The sequence below is a fragment of the Crocuta crocuta genome, unplaced genomic scaffold (assembly GCF_008692635.1).
Source record: "Crocuta crocuta isolate KB4526 unplaced genomic scaffold, BGI_CrCroc_1.0 scaffold102, whole genome shotgun sequence".
NCBI lineage: Eukaryota > Metazoa > Chordata > Mammalia > Carnivora > Hyaenidae > Crocuta > Crocuta crocuta.
In genome coordinates, this window is record NW_027530019.1 from 9,951,851 (window position 1) to 9,970,662 (window position 18,812).

An 18,812-nucleotide genomic window follows, 5' to 3' on the forward strand; every position below is an offset into this window, starting at 1 on the left:
GGGAAGTCAGTGAGCAGCAGGATTTGGGGCCAACTATCAAGCAGGCGAACAAAATGAGGAAGAATGAGAAAGAGGGGCATAAACTTAGGTCTTGAAGCGTTCCTTCTTAGACCCTCAACTCCATCCTTGGGATGGTGTTCAAAGTCTGGGTGGGAACAAAAATCACAGAAAAGAAGTTCCTATGGTTCTTAGAGGATTCCTCTACCACATATCTGGGGTACTTGTCTGTTTGTTGTAGTACAATAAAGAATTTTTCTGTGATGTTTCATTTAGTCTACATATCTAAAACCTTTTAGAGTCTAAAGTTCTCTCCCCTTTTGGTGGGAAAGGGCAGCCATTCCTCCATCCCCATCCCCCCAAATCCCCAGTCAAACCAGGCGCTCAAGAAATTACAAAGCTACTTTTAATACTTTGGGGTGAGCCCCACAGGAATAAAAAACACTGGGAAGGGGTAACCCCCTCACCCCCAGGAGTGGCCCAGGGGGAGAGAGGCTACCTGAGGGGAAGGAAGCACAAAAGGGACCCGCTGCAGACTCAGGGCAAAGGGAATGCCATCGGTGCTGGGACCTGTGAGCACTACAGGAGAAAACGCGAGCGTGGTGGGACTGGCTCCAGGCACACAGGCGAAGGGCAAGAGGGTTGGACACGAAGCCACAAAGCTACTTGGGTTCCTCCTTCTTCTCGTTTGCCTTTTTCTGCTTCTGCTGCATGATCTCCGAGTCCCTAGGGGTAGAGATGATGGGGCACTGGGAGGTACCAGAGGGCAAAAAGGACAAGATGCAGGGGGATGAAGGGCACAAAGGATAAGATGGAAGTGGATGGGACAAAATTCAGCGTGTGCCTGCTGTATTCCCACCCTAGGAGAACAAGAGGAAGAGAGCTGAGGCTTAAAAGGCAATCAGTCTCTATCTGGCTGTTGCCTAAGGGGTCAGAAGTCTGGCCACACAGGCCCAAAGCTATTCTTTGCTGAGTACCACACCCAGCAACACCAGTGAGAAGGTTGGGAGAAGGGAGGAGAAACTGAACACCAAAGAGGGCCATAAGTACCGTGCTGTCATAACCACTACCGCATTTGAAATGTGAAGCTCCCTGCCCTTGCCCTTAAGGTCAGACTCGGGGGGCACTCAGAAATCAACCGAGGGCAGGCACCCGCCCCAGTCCCTTCCTGTCCGGCTGTGAGTTAACAATTCGAAGGGTGGGGAGGAAATAAAACCCTAGAGGAAGCAATGCACTCTGCCCCTCACTAGTACAGACGTAAACCCTGAGGTAGCTCTCTTTCCTGGTACAACCCTTGGTCTAGCCCAGGTCTCACCCGTCCCATCCCCTCCCCTCCCTGGGGCTACCTCTGCTTGCGGGCGGCAGCAGAAAGCCCGTCATCTCGGCGCTTTCCCTTAACCGAGTCGCTCTGCTTTTTCATATTCTTCTGGCGGGCGAGCTCGCGCTGGTTACCGCCTAAAGAAAGAAGGTAAAAGGTGAGACGCGGGGGGGCTTTATGGCCACACACCGGCGACCCTCTTCTCTCACCCGCACACCAGCAGGGCCCCACGCTCATCCCGCGGCCCCGACACCGGCCCATATCGGGGCCTAGGCTGCTAAGTGGGGCGGAGGATGGGGGGGCGATGGTGGCAAGGTGCCACGGAGCAGGTCAAATTGGGAGGTGGAAGGACGGTTCCTAGGAGTCCACTAAAGGCGAGTTTCGAGTTTCGGGCGGCACCTGGGTCCAGACTGGTGGTGGAGTATGGACAGTTTGGGTCTCTATGGGGGATGGGCTGCGATCTAGAGTAGGGGGCTCTGGGTCTATCACAGGGGCGCAGGGCTTCTCTCCACACCGCGGAATGTCGCGGAGGGTCTCTGCTTGACTGGGGCGAAAAGAGGGGGAGGGGGTTCTCAAGAAGTGGCGGGGGCAAAAGGCCGATTTCCGGACGCCGTGTGAGGGTCGCAAAAGAGCCCTCCCAGAAAAAGGTCTCGCTAGGGAAACCAAGAGGAGGTCAATGCCAAGGTTCGGCAGTCGTGTCTAGGGTGGACGGGGAGAAAGGGGCAAAAGAGAGGGCCTCGGTGCTCACGGGTCATGGCGACGGCAGCGGCTCCGGCCTGCCTCCGTTGCGTCCCCTCGTTCTGTCCGACGCTACAAGCCCCGCCCCCTTCTCCAAGCGTAAAGAAGTCGTCCTTTCCTCCCCGCCCCTTCGAGCCCGCGCTCGTCCTCCTATTGAACAGGGAGAAACACGTGGGGCTGCGGGCCACGCTCCAGCCCGGGCGGATGTGGGGCGGAGGTTCGCAGGTCGAGTGCGCTGCGTGAGGCGGGGCTTCCTGAGCAAAGCGTTGGGTCGGGCGGGGAGAAAGTAGGCCGGGTCACGTGGACAGGATGGGGGTTGGAGGGTGCGGCTGGCGATGTGGCGTTCCCGCGGGCTCGAGCACGTGACTTGGCCGAGTGACCTCATGCGGAAACGGTTTGGGACGCCGGCAGACTCGCCAGAAGGGAACGGTAGGGGTTAGAGGGCGGGGGTTCTTGGGGGCCGAAATGGTTTAGTCTGTTCTGTATTACCAGGACTTTGGGACTAAACTTCACCCTGTTACTTAGGATTTATTCCCACCAACCACCTATTTAGAAACGAACTGTTCACCTATAAGGTAAAGTCAGGTAGAAACATAACTTTCAGAAACCGCCTTCCAGCCACATTGTACTCTCACCACAAACCCCTCCAAGAGAAATTAGCAACCAGATCCCGTGTGTCCTAAAACTTTGGTCCCGTTCGTTTCCCACAAAAATATTAAATGTGAAGATGCAATAGCTTGGAAGTATTGGAGTACCCCAAAGTCACAGACTGTGGAATTGGAACAGGGACTAAGAGATTGGGAAATGCACAGACTGTGACCATTTCTCCTGGATGTTTCCCCGCTAGAGTACCTGTAGCAGTCACCTCTGGTTGGTAAGAAGCTGTTGAATAGGGCAGGAAGCTTAGGTTTTCCATTAAACTCATTGTCATTCCCAGCTCCATTAATCTGTCTACAAGACTCCCTACCAGTCTTGGGGCGCCTGGGTGGCTTAGTCGGTTGAGCGTGCGACTTTCGCTTAGGTCATGATCTCGCAGTTCGTGGGTTCGAGCCCCGCGTCGGGCTCAGTGCTGACTGCCAGCTCAGAGCCTGGAGCCTGTTTCAGCCTGTGACTCCCTCTCTCTCTGACCCTCCCCTGCTCACGCTGTCTCTCTCTCTCTCCTAAAAATAAATAAAACATTAAAAAAAAAAATTTAAAAAAAGACTCCCTACCAGTCTTGAGGAATTCGTTGGATAAAGGAGAAGTGATTAGGAAATACCACAGGAAAGAAATGTTTGTACGTTTTATTATGTGATTCTCTTCACTTGGTGCCCATAGCAGAACTGAATTAAGCCTGGAGCTTGAAACTAGCTGCTCCTCCCCCCAACAAACACCTAATGGGAAGGCAGTAAACCTCAATCAATGCCATCTTCATGATTTTTGCCATACCAAAGTATCGCTTGAACTACTATTACTTAAAATGTTTGTATCAATCTTAAATAAATAAAGGATAGAAATAAAACTTCATATTCCTTTAGTAAATTTAAAATCAGGTTCACCTGACCACTAATGGAGAGTAACTATAAAAGTGAATACAATGAAAACAAAATGTATTCTCAGATTCTACCAGAGTAAAATCATTGTCAAAGATAAGGAGTCCGGCCTGCCCTCCCTTTTTTGTTTGTTTGTTTGTTTGTTTACTTATTTATTTTGAGAGAGAGAGAGAATCCCAAGCACACCCCGTGCTGTCAGCGTAGAGTCCGTTGTGGGGCTCAAACTCACAAACTTTGAGATCATGACCTGAGCTGAAATCAGGAGTTGGGCCCTCAGCCAACTGAGCCACCCAGGTGCCTCTGCCCTCTCTTTCTTAAAAAGAGAAATTAACAAGTTTTGGAGAGGTAACAAGGCATCAGACTTTGAAACTGAAGCTTTCTCTTGATACCATCAGAGGATTAAAACTAAATTTAATATTTTCAGGGGTGCCTGGGTAACTCAGTCACTTAAGCATGTGACTTTTTTTTTAAAGAACAGTCTTTTTTTTTAATGTTTATTTTATTTATACTTAGAGCATGGGGCAGAGAAGGAGGGAGACAGAGAATTCCAGGCAAAAGTTGGACACTTACCCAACTGAGCCACCCAGGCACCCCAAGTGTTGTACTCTTGATCTCAGCTCAGGTCTTGATCTCAGGATCATGAGTTCAAGCCCCATGTTGAGCTCTGCATTGGACATGGAGCCTACTTAAAAATGTGTGTGTGTGTGTGTATACTTTTTTTTTCAATGTTTAATACTATGTCTCTATACTACCCAGAATTCTCAGACCGCAAGTAGCATATATCCCATCCTTTAGTACGTACTAAATATACTTGATCAACATTGATCGCAAATATAACATACAAATCATATAAATCCTGTCTCTGCTACTTACTGGATTTGATTTTTTTTTTAATTTTTAAGTTTATTTATTTGAGAGAGACAGAGACAGTGCGAGCAATGGAAGGGCATAGGGACAGGGAGAGGGAGAGAGAGAGGGAGGGAGGGAGAGAGAAAGAGAGAGAGAGAAAAGCCCAAGCAGGCTCCACACTGTCAGTGCAGAACCCAATGTGGGGCTCAAATTCATGAAAACATGAGATTGTGATCTGAGCTGAAATCAAGAGTCTGACGCTTAACCGACTGAGCCACTCAGGAACCCCTGGATTTGATTTTAGACACTTATTTTCTTCATGCTTCAATTACTTTATATGAAAAATGGGAATAATCTCTACCCCTTAGTGTTATGGAGGAGATTAATATAGATATAAAGGGCTTGGCTCATAATATAAGCATAATATGGCATTCAGTTAATGTCTCTTTTATCTCCCTTCTTCAAGTCCTAAGACTTTTTCTTCTCTAAATTCCTCTAACCCTTCTGTGGTAGCCAGTCTCTGAAATGGCTGCTAATGACCCTCCCTGATAGTATTTATATCCATGTGTAGTCCTCTCCCATACTAAATCAGGGTTGATCTGTGCGACCAATATGGCAGAAGCGATGGTATGTCACTTCTGATGCTAAGTCATAAAAGATCATTGTGGCTTCCGCTTTCTCTCTCTTGGATCACTGGCTCTGGGGGAAGCCAGCTGCCATTTCATGAGAGCCCCATGTGGTGAAGAACTGAAGCTGCTGGCCAACAGCCATGGGGGAGGAAAAATACCTCCATTTAAACTGATTATAGAGTTGTGAGGGAATAAATTAGAATGAGGATGTATGGCTCTGAAACAGAGAAGGAGGTAAGTCAAGACTTAAGGACCCCAGATATAAAGTGGGAAGATGAGGAAACTGACTGGAAGGGTGGGGACATCACCTGCAGAGCTACAACAGCAGTTTGAGCACAGTTCATAAGCAGAATTTGGGCTCTCTGGCCTCCCAGGATCAGGTTCCCAATGGAGCCAAGCCACTTGGGTCCCCTTGCATGCAAAGAGACCATAGAACTAGCCCCATGGGGAAAACTGAGCCACACTATAAGTGAAATAGTGTAGGATGAGGAAGCAAGTTCCCTTTGGCACTTGTTACCTCCTTATCAACTCCAGCATCTCAGGTGTGAGAGTAGAACAACCCTATAACCAGTCTCTTCTTATCAACTCACCCTACCCTACCCCCATGCCTAAGAGTCTATTTCCAGTCCTTTCAGAACCTGGGCTGGTTACCATACCTCCAATCTAATTTTTCCAGGAGTTGCCCCCAAAATTCACTCATTCTTTTAACATATATTCATTGTGTTGTGCACCAACTATGTGCCAACTATTGTATTAGTCATTAGGTATACAGTGATGAAAAAGACATATATACCTCTACACTTATGGAACATATAGACAGGAAACAGCCCGTGTATATGTGTGTGTGTACATATATATATATAACACATATATGCAAATTGTGACAACTGCTTTGAAAGAAAAAAACATTCTATGCTAGGATGATATTCAAAATACTTAACAGAGTACACAGCATAAGCACTTACCCATAAAAAAAAGATCTCCATGTAATCTGAATGAAGACTGTCTGTAAACAGTTCTTCTACCTGTCCTGATAAGAAATCATAATACTGCAGTCCTATAAAGAAAGTATACCCAGAGACCCTGTAGACCTTAACTTTGATTAGAGAAGTGAAACAAGTGACATTTGAGCTGAGGCAAAAAGATGAGGAGTCAGCCAGGCCAAGGGAAGACAGGCAGGGAGAACATGTCAGGAGAGGAGACAGCATGTGTGAAAACCCTAAGGCCCTGCTTCCTCAGGCTGGCCCATCAAGAGCCACAAGGTTAAGTAATAGGTAAGTCACTAATGACTAGTGAGCAAGGTGGTGTGAAACTAGTTCAGGAAATAAGTAGGACAATGATCTGAATTACTACTGTTAATAACACTACTAGCTAACACTGAGTGCTTATTAAGTACATTAAATGTGCTTTTCTTTTTTGAGCCTCACAATAACCTTTTGAGATGTTATCCCCTTTTTACTGATCTAGAAACCTTGGCATAAGCAGGTTAAATAACTTTCCTAAGGAAACTGATCATAAAGATTGAGGTTGAGCATCTAACCTAGCCTTTGCTCTTCATCAGCAGGATGTAAATTTTGAAGAGCTCTCTCTATAGGAGGAAAATGAATTAGAGCAGCTAAATGGAAATGGGGAGACCAGTCAGGAGGCTAACATAGACATCTGGGATGCTAGGCCTTATTTGGTAACATCACTGAAATGCAGTTCATATCAAATTTGAGCAAAAAGGGGAATTTATCAGATTACATAACTGGGGAAATGGGTATGGTGTGGCTGACTGTATGAAAAACTAAAACCAGTAACAGAATCCTACATGTTTTGTATCTCTGTTTTATCTTCTCATACCCAGATCCCTCGACAGGACAGGAAATGGCCACCATGGTACCTTCCCTCACATCTCACAGCTTGCCCAAGAGAGAAGACCTTTAGTTTTTAAAATCCCACGAGAGGACTCTGATGGGCCAGGTGTCTACCCTTGTAGTAGCGAGGTACGTGTAGGGCATGATATAATGAGAGCAGCCCACCAGAAACAAATGATTAGTATGGGGAAAGAGCAGAGTTATCAAAGAAAGGGTGTTTGGCTAGACAGATAAAACAAAAGATGTCCATTACATGAAGTAAGAGAAGATAGCTACTTGAGCTGAATGGTGGCAGCAGAAATGGCAATGTGTGTGCAGCTTCAAAATGTATTTTGAGACACTGAGAGAGAAAGATACTATTTATTCCTGAGTTCATTCATTTCTTCATCAAATATTAAGTGTACATCTATTATGTGCCAGGCACTTCTAGGCACTGAGTATTTGGTTATGAACAAAACAGACATGGTTTCTGACCTTGTGAAATTATCATTTTATTGGAGGAAGCTGACAATTCACAAGTAAAATATATATATGTATATATATCATTACAATTTATGTTAAGTGCTAAAAGAGAAACAAAGTTTCAAGGATGAAAATTAATGGGGAGATCCAATTCTGTGGTGACATTTAAAGTGAGGCCTGGAGCCAGTTGTAAGAAAAATAGAAGAGGGTTTCAGTAGTGTGGTTGAATCCCTAATATTTTTTTACATCCCTCCTTTATCAGGGAAAAGCAGTGCAGCTTTAAGAAATTCTCCCCCTCCTCCCTATATTCCAAGAGGGTCCAGAATGGCTAAGTCAAAGTAAACTCATCCCTTTTAATATTGATTGGCTAAGGAACCCAGACCAAGCTAATGTTTGCATAGTATTCACCTAGTGACTGTTAATGCTTCAGGAGTTAGCATGTGACCTAAATTGGGCTGAACAGCCCAAAGGGAAGGGTTTTTTTTTGTTCCATTGTGAGGGGAAGGACAGTGTTCTCTCTGACTGACTGGAACTGAAGAAGCACAGATCCCCTACTACTCCCAGTATGTAAGACCTTGAAGGGCCAGCCTTAGATTGAAACAAAGTGAATGGTAGAAGGGATCTTGGTTCTTGATGCCCTTAGGCGACTGGATATATCAACCGTAACTCTGCTCTACCTTTGAGCTTCTTGGTATGGGGAACCACCATGGTTTTTTGTTATAAGCTGTGTTAAGTCAGATTTCTGTTACTTCAACCACATACATTTTAATCAATACACAAACAACAGAAACAGCATATGCTTAGGCCCTGAGGTGGGGAAAAGCTTGGATAATTAGGTGAATATAAGGAGTCACATAATGAAGTGATCCAATCAGATTATCTTAAAGTGCAAACTGCCCTGACCATGCATCCCAAGCTTCCCAGTCAGCTTTCCATTGCCTTCCTTGTAGAGATGAGTAGATACCCAAGGATCATCAGGCATTGGAGAAAACATTCAATGTAAAAACAGGACAAGACAAAACAGAAAATAAGGTCTCAGAGGATACAGAAACAATTGTATGAACAAAAGAAAATGGGAAAGGGAACTAGAATTAGTATCTTTAAAAAAGAAGAGGATATTGAACAAAAATGGAGGGGGGGCTATAAAAAATTTCAGAGAAAAATAAAGAGCTTTTAGAAATTAAAAATATGATAGCTGAAATTTAAAAAATAAAATAAAAGAGTTGGAAGGTAAATGTTGAAAAAATATTACAGAAATTTGGACAAGGGCACCTGGGTGGCTCTGTCAGTTAAGTGTACAACTTCAGCTCAGGTCATGATCTCATGGTCTGTGGGTCTGAGCCCCCCATCAGGCTCCATGCTGATAGTGTGGAGCCTTGAGCCTGTTTCAGATTCTGTCTCCCTCTCTCTCTGCCCCTCCCCCACTCATGCTGTCTTGTCTCTCTCTCAAAAATAAACATTTAAAAAAAACTTTTAAGTTAGCTTCATTTTTAAAAATTCTTTTTTCTTTTTGCTGCTGTGAGTTCTGTTGTTTTGCATTTCAGCTTATTGACTCAGTCTTCAGCTTTATCTAGTCTGCTCTGAACCCCTCTAGTATATTTTTTTAGTTCAATCATAGTACTCTTCAGCTGTGTAACTTCTGTTTGGAACTTTTTTTCCTAATCTTTTTTTTTCCAGTTTTACTGAGATATAATTGACATAGCCATATTTTTTTTTCTTTTTAAAATAAGCTCTGTGCCCAATGTGGGACTGAAACTCATGACTTTGAGATCAAGAGTTGCATGCTCTACTGACAGCCAGCCAGACACCCATGTTTGGAACTTTTTACTTTCTATCTCTTTGTTAAGGACCTCACTGTGTTTATCCATTTTCCCCCAAGTTCAGTGAGCATCTTTATGGCCACAACTTTGCACTTTTTCTCAGGTAGATTGCTTATTTCTGTTTCATTAAGGTATTTTTCTAATGTTTTGTCTTCTTTCATTTGGAACATATTCCTGTCTCATTTTGACTGACTGTTTCTCTGTATTAGGCAAATCACCTCTGTCTTCCAGTCTTGAAGGAATAGTCTTGTGTAGGAGATGTCATGTGGATCCCAGAAGCAGAATCCCTCTGACCAGCAGGATGAGGTGTATCTGCAACATGGGGGTAGGTGGGGCTGGTGCTCCGCTGGGATGCACAGCTGTCTGTGGCATGGGGTGGGCAGGATTGACATCTGGCTTGGCCATGATGCACAGCTGCACTGGATGTGCAGGAGTGATTCTGTGTGATTATTTAAATAAAAAGGATTTTAACTGTGGAAAAATAGACATAACTAAATTTAATATCTTCAGCATTTTTAAGTGTACCGTTTAGTAGCATTAAGTACATTTACATTGCTGTGCACCCAAACTCCGGAACTCTTTTCATCTTGCAAAACTGAAACTCTATACGTTTTGAATAACTCCCCATTTTCCCCTCCTCCTAGTTGCTTGCAACCACCCTTTTCTGTTTCTATGAATTTAACTACTCTAGATACCTCATAAGTGGAATCATACAGTATGTATCTTTTTGTGACTTACTTATTTCACTTAGAATAATGGCCTCAAGGATGATCCATGTTGTAGCATGTGTCAGGATTGCTTTCCTTTCTTTTGTAATGTTTCTTTTTGACAGAAAGATAGAGCACGTGAGAGCCAGGGAGGGGCACAGAGAGGGGGAGACAGAGAGAGAGGTGACAGCACAGAGCCCATACTCACAAACTGTGAGATCATGACCTGAGCTGAAGTCAGATGTTTAACCAACTGAGCCACCCAGGCATGTCAAGAATTTCTTTCCTTTTTAAGGCTTAATAAGATTCTATTGTATGTATATACCACATTTTCCTTGTCCATTCATCTGTCAATGGACACTTTTGTTGCCACCTTTTGGCCATTGTGAATTAATGCTGCTGTCAAAATGAGTGTACAGTATCATGGATGTATTTTTAAAAATTTTTTTTAATGTTTTTATTTATTTTTGAGAGAGAAAGAGACAGCACAAGCAGGGGAGGGTCAGAGAGAGAGGGAGACACAGAATCCGAAGCCGGCTCCAGGCTCTGAGCTAGGTGTCAGCACAGAGCCAGACATGGGTTCGTCGAACCCACAAGCCGTAAGATAATGACCTGAACCGAAGTCGGATGCTTAACCGACTGAGCCACCCAGGTGCCCCTCATGGATGTATTTTCTAAAATGTACTTTAAAACATTATTCTGAGAAGCCATCTTACGGTCTTTTTTTTGTTTTTTTAACATTTATTTATTTTTGAGAGAGCAGGGGAGGGGCAGAGAGAAAAGAAGACACAGAATTCAAAGCAGGCTCCAGGGTCTGAGCAAGCATTCAGCACAGAGCCTGATGCAGGTCTTGAACCCACGAACTGTGAGATCATGACCTGAGCCGAAGTCAGACACTTAATTGAGCCACCCAGGTGCTCCTCCATTTTACAGTCTTTCCTAGACTTCCAAAGGAGTCCATGGCACATAAGAATCCCAGTGAGTGGTCTCACTCAGCTCAGCTATCTCTAGAGCCTGTGTTTTTCCATACTCATAAAGTCATGCCACATCAGCAGCCCACATTCTTGTATATCAGGAGTTTCTCCATCAAGGTATATGGAAGAGGGGGAAGAAGACATTTCTAAATGTGCATGTGGCCCTGTTTCTATAGTCATTGTTTTAGTTTTCATCCTTCCTTACCCCCCTTTCTTCTCATCACCACGTTCTTTGGACTTGGGGATCCTGTCCAATGGACACAGGTATATTTCTCTCCTTCTTACCAGAGTTTGCTGGACCTACAGCCTTGTAGCTCTGGACTGTCACTCTGCACTGAGAAGACTCGCTTTACTGAGAATATGTTCTCCCAGGGTACAGACATTGCTGTATTGAGGGTATACTTTAATAGAGGACCCCAGCACAAGACCTTGAAACCCTCGTCTGAGTCTAGCAGGAGGAAGGCCATACATATTTTCCAGCAGGGTAGCAAGGAGTAGCCTAGACTCTGCTCTATATTAGCTCCTTGCCTTTGAACTTCTGCCCAAAGTGCTGAGGGAGAACTGGAAAGGGAACACTTGAAGGGAATAGATAAATTGATTGCTACAGGAGAGATGGTTGACAGGACTGTGTAGTAGTTGAGAGTTTTAGTAAACAAGAAGTAGGCTAGAGGAAATGGGAAGCAGAGAAGAAAATTGGAATTGGGAAGGCTCTGCAGACTATCAGGGAAACTTGCTTATCCTCCTGGTGTCTCTCAAAGTAGAGGAGAAGAAATAGAATTTATAGGGGCGCCTGGGTGGCTTAGTCGGTTAAGCGTCCAGCTTTCGCTTAGGTCATGATCTCGCGGTTCGTGGGTTCGAGCCCCGCGTCGGGCTGTGTGCTGACTGCTCAGAGCCTGGAGCCTGCTTCAGTCTGTGACTCCCTCTCTCTCTTACCCTCCCCTGCTCACGCTATCTTTCTCTCTCTCTCTCCTATAAATAAATAAAAACATTAAAAAAAAAAAGAAATAGAATTTATATATGAATAAGGCAAATGCAATTCAGGTGAACCAAGAGAGAAACAGAGGTACTGCTCTGAGAACCTAGCTTTATTATAAGATGTTCACAGGGGTAGGTCAGACAGAGAGGATGTGTTTAGTGGAGGAAGAAGCCATTAAGGAGCACCAGTGTTCAGGAATGAGACATTATCACCCAAACCAGGAGAAGCTCAAGGTGAAAGTGAAAAGTACCTTAGCTCCCCTCCTCAGGTATTTGTTGTCTATATTTAGTAGCTTTTCAAGAATGGAGACCTCAGCTGGTCCTGGGTCTTCCAGAAGTTAGAACACTGCCAATCAAAGCCACCTTCCCTATGGGGATAACCTTAGCCAAGCTCTTTATGATTCTTCCCCTTTCCTAGTCTATTGATATGCTTCCGGAAGTTTTTTTTTCCTTTCCTGTCAACACTTCTCCCAGTCCAGACTTATTGCCCACTAGGAGGGGACACGGGTGAGAGATATGCATCTCTGACAGCTAGTGACATGTAAATGAAGAGTTCCAAAGAGATCATCAGTACCTGGACTCCTTCTCCTCTATTCCCTCCTCCTAGACTATTTCATTTGAAACCATGGTCAGGTTTTTTTTTTTTTTTTAACATGGTACTTATTTGTTTTTTATGGAAGTTATACATGAACATACAAATTCTATACAACATAAAATGAAAAATAGAACTGTTCTCCCACTCGTTTTCCTGCAGCTTAAAGGAGATTACAACTCTATTAGCTGTTTCTTCTGGCATTTGTTGCTTCTTCTAAATATCATGCCATTTCTGGATTTTTGACTTTCCAATATTAGCCACTGACTTCTATTTAATTTTTATTTTTTAAATTTTTTTGAGAGTGGGGTGCACAAATGAGTGAGGAGCAGAGAGAGAGAGAGAGAGAGAGAGAAGTGGGACTCCCCCAAAGCAGCGTTTGTGCTCACTTGATGTGAGACTAGCTCACCTAATGTGGGGCTCAAACTCACCTGATGTGGGACTCGAACTCACGAACTGTGAGATCATGACCTGAGCCAAAGTCATATATTTAACCGACTGAGCCACCCAGTCATCCCCTGATGTCTGTTTTAAAAATGAAGACTTAACTCTCTCATCCTTTGCATAAATATGCATGTACTTTCTCTATCCTCCTAATGTAGTATTATTATAGTTAGATCAATATTAAATATTGAATGTTTACATTTTATGAGTAAAGGTTATTTGCAAGCTGTGACAGTATACTGTTAACATTTCTTGTTTGCTTCCCCTCACAATTAATGATCTATTTAGATGTTTACTTGTTTATGTAATTACTATCAGTTAATTCTCATATTGTCTTCTAGAAGTAGAACTCTCTCAAATATTCAAAAACAATCAGATAATTTATCAGTTTCCATTTTTTTTCTTAGATATATGCCTCCAGAGCCTTTCATTCTCCTGCTCTAATCTGAAATGGTTGCTCTCTAAGCTGTTACAAAGATATCTTTCTGGAATCTCCCTTCACCAGCAGTCTGGATTCCCTTCACTTACCTCCTATGATGGATACTCTTTTTCCTGGATCCTATGACTTTTTTCTTGGTTTACTCCTCATTTTGGTATAGTATATCTTCAATATCTTGCTGAAAAGGGTGCATAGTAGATAAGTATTTTCAGACTCTGTCTTTATTCTAGTTTCATACTTAGTTGAGAGCTTGGCTGGGTGAAAAAAATCTGTGTTGTTATTTTTCTTCAAATATTTGTTAACACTGCTCCATTGTCTTCTAGCTTCCAGTGTTTCTGCTGACAAGTCTGAAGTCAATCTTATTCTTCATCCTTTCTACGTGATCAGTGTTGTGTCTTAGAAGCCTTTAGGATTTTCCTTTTGACTCTTGTGTCCTGATATATGGTAGTGTAGATCTCTTCTTATCTTTGTACTGGGCACTCAATGGGGGAGGGGCAGAGAGAGAGAGAGAGTGGGACACAGAATCTGAAGCAGACTCCAGGATCTGAGCTGTCAGCAGGGAGCCCAGCTGGGCCACCCAGGTGCCCCAAAAATGAAGGTAACTTAAGCAAACTTTCAGATAACATCAGGCAGAATGATATTTGCATAATAGGGGTCCCAAAAAGAGAAGAGAAAGAGAAAGAGCCTTTAAACTTATTTGAAAAGAGGGGCTCCCAGGTGGCTTAGTCGGTTAAGCGTCCGACTTTCGCTCAGGTCATGATCTCGTGGTTCGTGGGTTCGAGCCCCGTGTCGGGCTCTGTGCTGACTGCCAGCTCAGACCCTGGAGCCTGTTTCAGATTCTGTGACTCTCTCGCTGACCCTCCCCTGCTCACGCTGTCTCTCTCTCTCTCCTAGAAATAAATAAAACATTTAAAAAAAATTTTTTTTAAAAATAAATAAACTTATTTGAAAAGATAATGGCTGAAAAGTTACGTAATCTGGTGAAGGAAACAGACATAGAGGTCCAGGAAACCCAGAGAGTACCAAAAAGATAAACCCAAAGATATCTACACCAACATATATTATAATTAAAATGGTAAAAGTTAAACAGAGAATACTAAAGGTAGCATGAGGAAAACAACTTATTACATACAAAGGAAACTCCAAAGAGCTATAGGCAGATTTTTCAACAGAAACTTCACAAGCCAGAAGAGAATGGCGTGACGTATTCAAAATACTGCAAGGATAAAACTTCCAACCAATAATTCTTTACCTATTATCATTCAGGTTATCATTCAGAATTGAAGGAAAGATGAAGTTTTTTCCAAATAAGCAAAAGCTAAAGGGGTTCATCACCTCTAAACTGGTTTTACAAGAAATGTTAAAAGGACTTCTCTAACTGAAAAGAAATGGCACTAATCAATAACAAGACAATATGCAAAAGTAAAAATCCCTGGAGAAGGTAGATATATAGTAAAAGTAATGGATTAATCACTTAAAAAGCAACTATGTTTCAAAGACAAAAAACAATAAATTTAAAACTACAGTACTTAGTTAAGACATGCATAAAATAAAAAGATGTAAAATGTGACATCAAAAATCTGAAGTGTGGGGTAAGGGGACAAAGAAAATATAGTTTGGGAATGTATTCAAAATTAAAGTAGATGAGTGGATAAAAAAAAAAAAAAACAGTGGGGCACCTGGGTGGCTTAGTCAGTTAAGCGTCCGACTTTCGCTTGGGTCATGATCTCGCAGTTTGTGGGTTTGAGCCCCGCGTCGGGCTCTGTGCTGACTGCCAGCTCAGAGCCTGGAGCCTGTTTCAGTCTGTGACTCCCTCTCTGGCCCTCCCCTGCTCACTCTGTCTCTCTCTCTCTCTCCTAGAAATAAATAAAACATTAAAAAAAAAAAAAAACCCCAATTGTATGCTGTCTATAAGAAACTCACTTCAGAAGTAGGGACACAGACTAAAAATGAAGAGATGGAGAAAAATATCCCATGTAAATGGAAGTGGAAAAAAAAAAAGCCTGGGTAGCAATACTCGTAGCAGACAAAATAGACTTTAAAACAAAGACTGCAATTATAGACAGACATTACATAATGATAAAGGGGTAAATCCAACAAGACATAACTTTATAAATGTATATGTACCCAACATAGAGGAACCAAGATATATAAAGCAAATCTTAATAGACCTAAAGGGAGAAATTGACAGCAATACAATAATATAAGGGACTTTACCACCCCACTTACATCAATGGATAGATTACCCAAGCAGAAAATTAATAAGAAAGCATTGGCCCTCAGCAACAAACTCGACCAGTTGAATTTAATAGGTAGACACACAACATTCCATCCAAAAGCACAGAATACATATTCTTCTCCAGTGAACATGGAACATTCTCCAGAATAGATTACATGTTAGGCCACAAAATTCAAGAAGACTGAAATCATACCAAGCATCTTTTCTGGCTACAGTAGCATGAAATTAGAAATCAATTACCAGGAAAAAGCTGGAAAAACCATTAAAATGTGGAGATTAAGTGACATGCTAATGAACAACTGATGGGTCATTTAAAACAAATCAAAGAAGAGGGGCGCCTGAGTGGTTTAGTCCGTTGAGCATCCAACCGGCTCGGTCATGATCTCACGGTTCACCACACACTCTCTTGGTGTTCCTCCTTCCTCACTGGCCATCTCCTTTTATTTGGTTTTGCTTTTCTTCCCCATGACTTCCTTCTAGAGATTGGAGTGCTCTATGGTGTAATCTTTTAAACTCTTTATTATCTTCCTGAGTTATCTCATCCAATTTCTGGGCTTTAAATACCATCTATATATTTAGTACCATCAAGTTTACATCTCTAGCCCAGACATCTTTCACCATCTCTAAGTTTAACTGTCTGTTCCACATCCCCACGTGGATTCTGATAACTCAACATGTTCAAAACTAACCCTGTTCCACCTGCAGTCTTCCCTACTCCAGCTGATGACAATTTCATCCTTATAGTTGTTCTGGCCCAAAATCCTAGAGTCATCCTTGATGCCATTTCTGTCTCCTATACCACATTCAATCAATCCATTAGCAAATTCTGACAGCTCTATACATACAGAATCCTATCCCTTCTCCCACCTCCCCACTTTCCTCCTGGTGCGAGCTGTCACCATCTCTAGTTTGAATTAGTGCAACTGCCTCCTAACAGGTCATATTGCTTTCAATCCTTGTTCCTCTACAGTCTACTCTTACACACCAACTAGAGTGATCCTTTAAAAATAGAGGCGACTTTATGTTATTCCTCTGCTCAGAACCTTGCAATGACTCCCCATTTCACTCAAAGTAAAATCCAAAGTCCTTATAATAGTCCACAAAGCCCTCCAGGACCTGATCTGTCCCTGTTCCTTACCTTCTTGATTTTACCTCTTTACTCTCTCCCTTACTTACTTTGATCCAGTTATATAGGCCTCAACTTTTCCTCAAACACTCCAGGCACACTTCTCACTCACAGAGTTTGCACTGGCCAATCCCTCTGACTAGAAAGCATTTCTTCCAACTGTATGGTTTGGCCAATCCCCTCACCTCCTTTAGGACATTGCTCCAATTTCATCTTCTCTAAGGCCTTCTCTTATCACCTCACTTAATATTCAGTCAACCCTCTCCAGCCTCCCTCTACTTCCTCTTCCTCTACTTCCAAACCCACTTACCTTGCTCTATTTTTTCTTTTATCTATATTATTTTTATTATATAAAAGGTATGATAAACCTTTTAACATACACTGTATTTCTTATGTTTATTTCCTAGCTTTGTCTATAGTGCCTTCTTCCCCTCTGGAATAAGTTCTCCAAAGCAAGAAATCCATTCATTGATGTATCCAAAGATATAGTACAGTGTCTGGTGCAATAATTATTTGTTGAATGAATGAATGAAAAATTTGAGTGATAATACTCTGAAGTTATTTTAGGGATTAAATAACATGAAAGATCTTGACACACAATGGACATCCAACATATGTTAGATTCCTACCTCCCTTCTCCCTTCCCCAAATACCTTTCTCACTTGCCTCCTCTTATAGCACTGCCCCTTTCCTCTTCTCTGAAAATTTAGACAATTCTAGGCTCTCCTTTGTGTTTAAATCCAGGAAAATCCAACAAAAGCCCACAGATGTCATCTGAGAAGAAAAGGAACACTGGGGGGCGCCTGGGTGGCTCAGTCGGTTAAGCGTCCAACTTTGGCTCAGGTCATGATCTCACGGTTCCTGGGTTCGAGCCCTGCGTTGGGTTTTGTGCTGACACCCAGCTAAGAGCCTGGAGCCTATTTCAGATTCTGTATCTCCCTCTCTCTCTGACCTCCCCTGCTCGCGCTCTCTCTCTCTCAGAAATAAACAAACATTTAAAAAAAAGGAACACTGGGAGACCCGCCCTACCCATTGCCACACTTTATCAAATAAACAAACTGTCACCAGAGAAGCAGAAAGCCCTAAAGAAATGGACAGATAAATGTTTTTGTTATTGGAGTTAGAGATTTATTACACCAATTTTTAAAATTATCTTTATTGAGGTCTAATTTACATACATTAAAACATACACATTTTAAGTGTACTATTTGATGAGTTTTGACAAATGTATATGTAATTTGATTTTGGGGTGGAGGGCACTAAGGTCACCTGGGATTATGTAGGTCCAGAGATTTAGCAGAGGGATCCTGGCCAGGAAAGAGAACATCAGGGCTCTTGGAAAACAGGGACAAGTGGAGACACCAGGGCCGACCTGAAAGTGTTCCTGGGGGTCTCAATGCACCAGGATCTGAGCCTCCAGAATGTCTCACAACTTCGTGACACTTCCTGGCCGTCCTGAGGGATTGGGCCGGCTCCCTTTCACACCAGTCTCATGCGTATACGCCAGGAGCGGTGACCTGGGATTGAGTCCTCCCTCTCCTCTGCCCTGCAACTCTCCTGCCAGTACCCACACCCCTCATCCCCTCCTACCGGTGCGGGTGTTCCAGCTCGCAACAGCCAAGTTCCACCGCTGCCAAGACACCCACCGGGCCTGACTTTGTTTTCAGCCTCAGAAATCGTCTTCGTCCTCAGCCATTGCAGGCGAGAAAAAGCAAAAGTACCGTGCCAGGTGTTGGCGTCAGAAATACCCCTTTGGGGCCGCCATTCTCGGGTCCCTGGGGGCTCTTGGCCTCTGAGGTGCGATCTACTGAGCCAGCCCAGCAACCAGGCCCACTCCCTCCCCCTCTGCTTCTGACACCCTGTAGGGATTGCAGGTTCAGCTTCACTTAGAGACGGCAACTTCGAGTTCAGGTTTGCTGGGCAAACTGAGGCAGGACTAGGGATTCTGGGTGAGGAGTCTAAAGTTGGCCGCAGACTTTCCCCCTGTAACTGAGATAACCCCTGTTGAAAGCCCAGTGCGGTGCGTGCCAATCTAAGAAACCAGTGGGGTCTGTTTGCTTAGACATCTGGGGAATTGCGAAGCACCGCCCAAGCGGCTGGGAAACCTCTGCGGTG

General features: G+C 43.4%; 2 protein-coding genes across 6 annotated transcripts in view; one reads left to right on the plus strand and one right to left on the minus strand.

Annotated features, from left to right (window-relative positions):
- Window positions 1-385: 385 nt before the first annotated feature.
- SERF2 (small EDRK-rich factor 2) lies at window positions 386-2,162 on the minus strand. 2 transcript variants are annotated; one of them, XM_077764536.1, is made up of 3 exons: window positions 2,064-2,138; window positions 1,344-1,452; window positions 386-746 (listed from the first exon to the last, which is right to left on the minus strand). In XM_077764536.1, exons 1-3 carry the CDS (start codon window positions 2,068-2,070, stop codon window positions 461-463), a joined length of 402 nt encoding a protein of 133 aa, XP_077620662.1. In that variant the 5' UTR covers window positions 2,071-2,138; the 3' UTR covers window positions 386-460. The 2 variants fall into 2 exon arrangements, with proteins under 2 accessions (XP_077620662.1, XP_077620661.1); XM_077764535.1 differs by having other exon boundaries at window positions 565-723; window positions 2,064-2,162.
- Window positions 2,163-2,176: 14 nt separating this feature from the next.
- The window catches only part of ELL3 (elongation factor for RNA polymerase II 3), a 19,872-nt gene continuing 3,236 nt past the window's right edge, over window positions 2,177-18,812 (plus strand). The window contains exons 1-4 of one of the 4 annotated variants that reach the window (XM_077764531.1): window positions 2,429-2,482; window positions 2,579-2,628; window positions 6,910-7,048; window positions 9,411-9,526. In XM_077764531.1, the coding sequence (XP_077620657.1) occupies window positions 9,460-9,526 (67 nt within the window). In that variant the 5' untranslated portion in view covers window positions 2,429-2,482; window positions 2,579-2,628; window positions 6,910-7,048; window positions 9,411-9,459. Of the gene's footprint in view, window positions 2,279-2,421; window positions 2,483-2,578; window positions 2,629-6,310; window positions 6,338-6,909; window positions 7,049-9,410; window positions 9,527-18,812 lie in introns of those variants that run through there. The other 3 variants (XM_077764532.1, XM_077764530.1, XM_077764533.1) reach the window with 3 other exon arrangements.

What these genes read in the sequence shown, in the direction of transcription:
- SERF2 (XM_077764536.1), bottom strand. An exon ending in GCTGCCGCCCGCAAGCAGAG is followed by an intron (nt 747 to 1,343) that starts GTAGCCCCAGGG and finishes GGTACCTCCCAG; the next exon opens with TGCCCCATCATCTCTACCCC.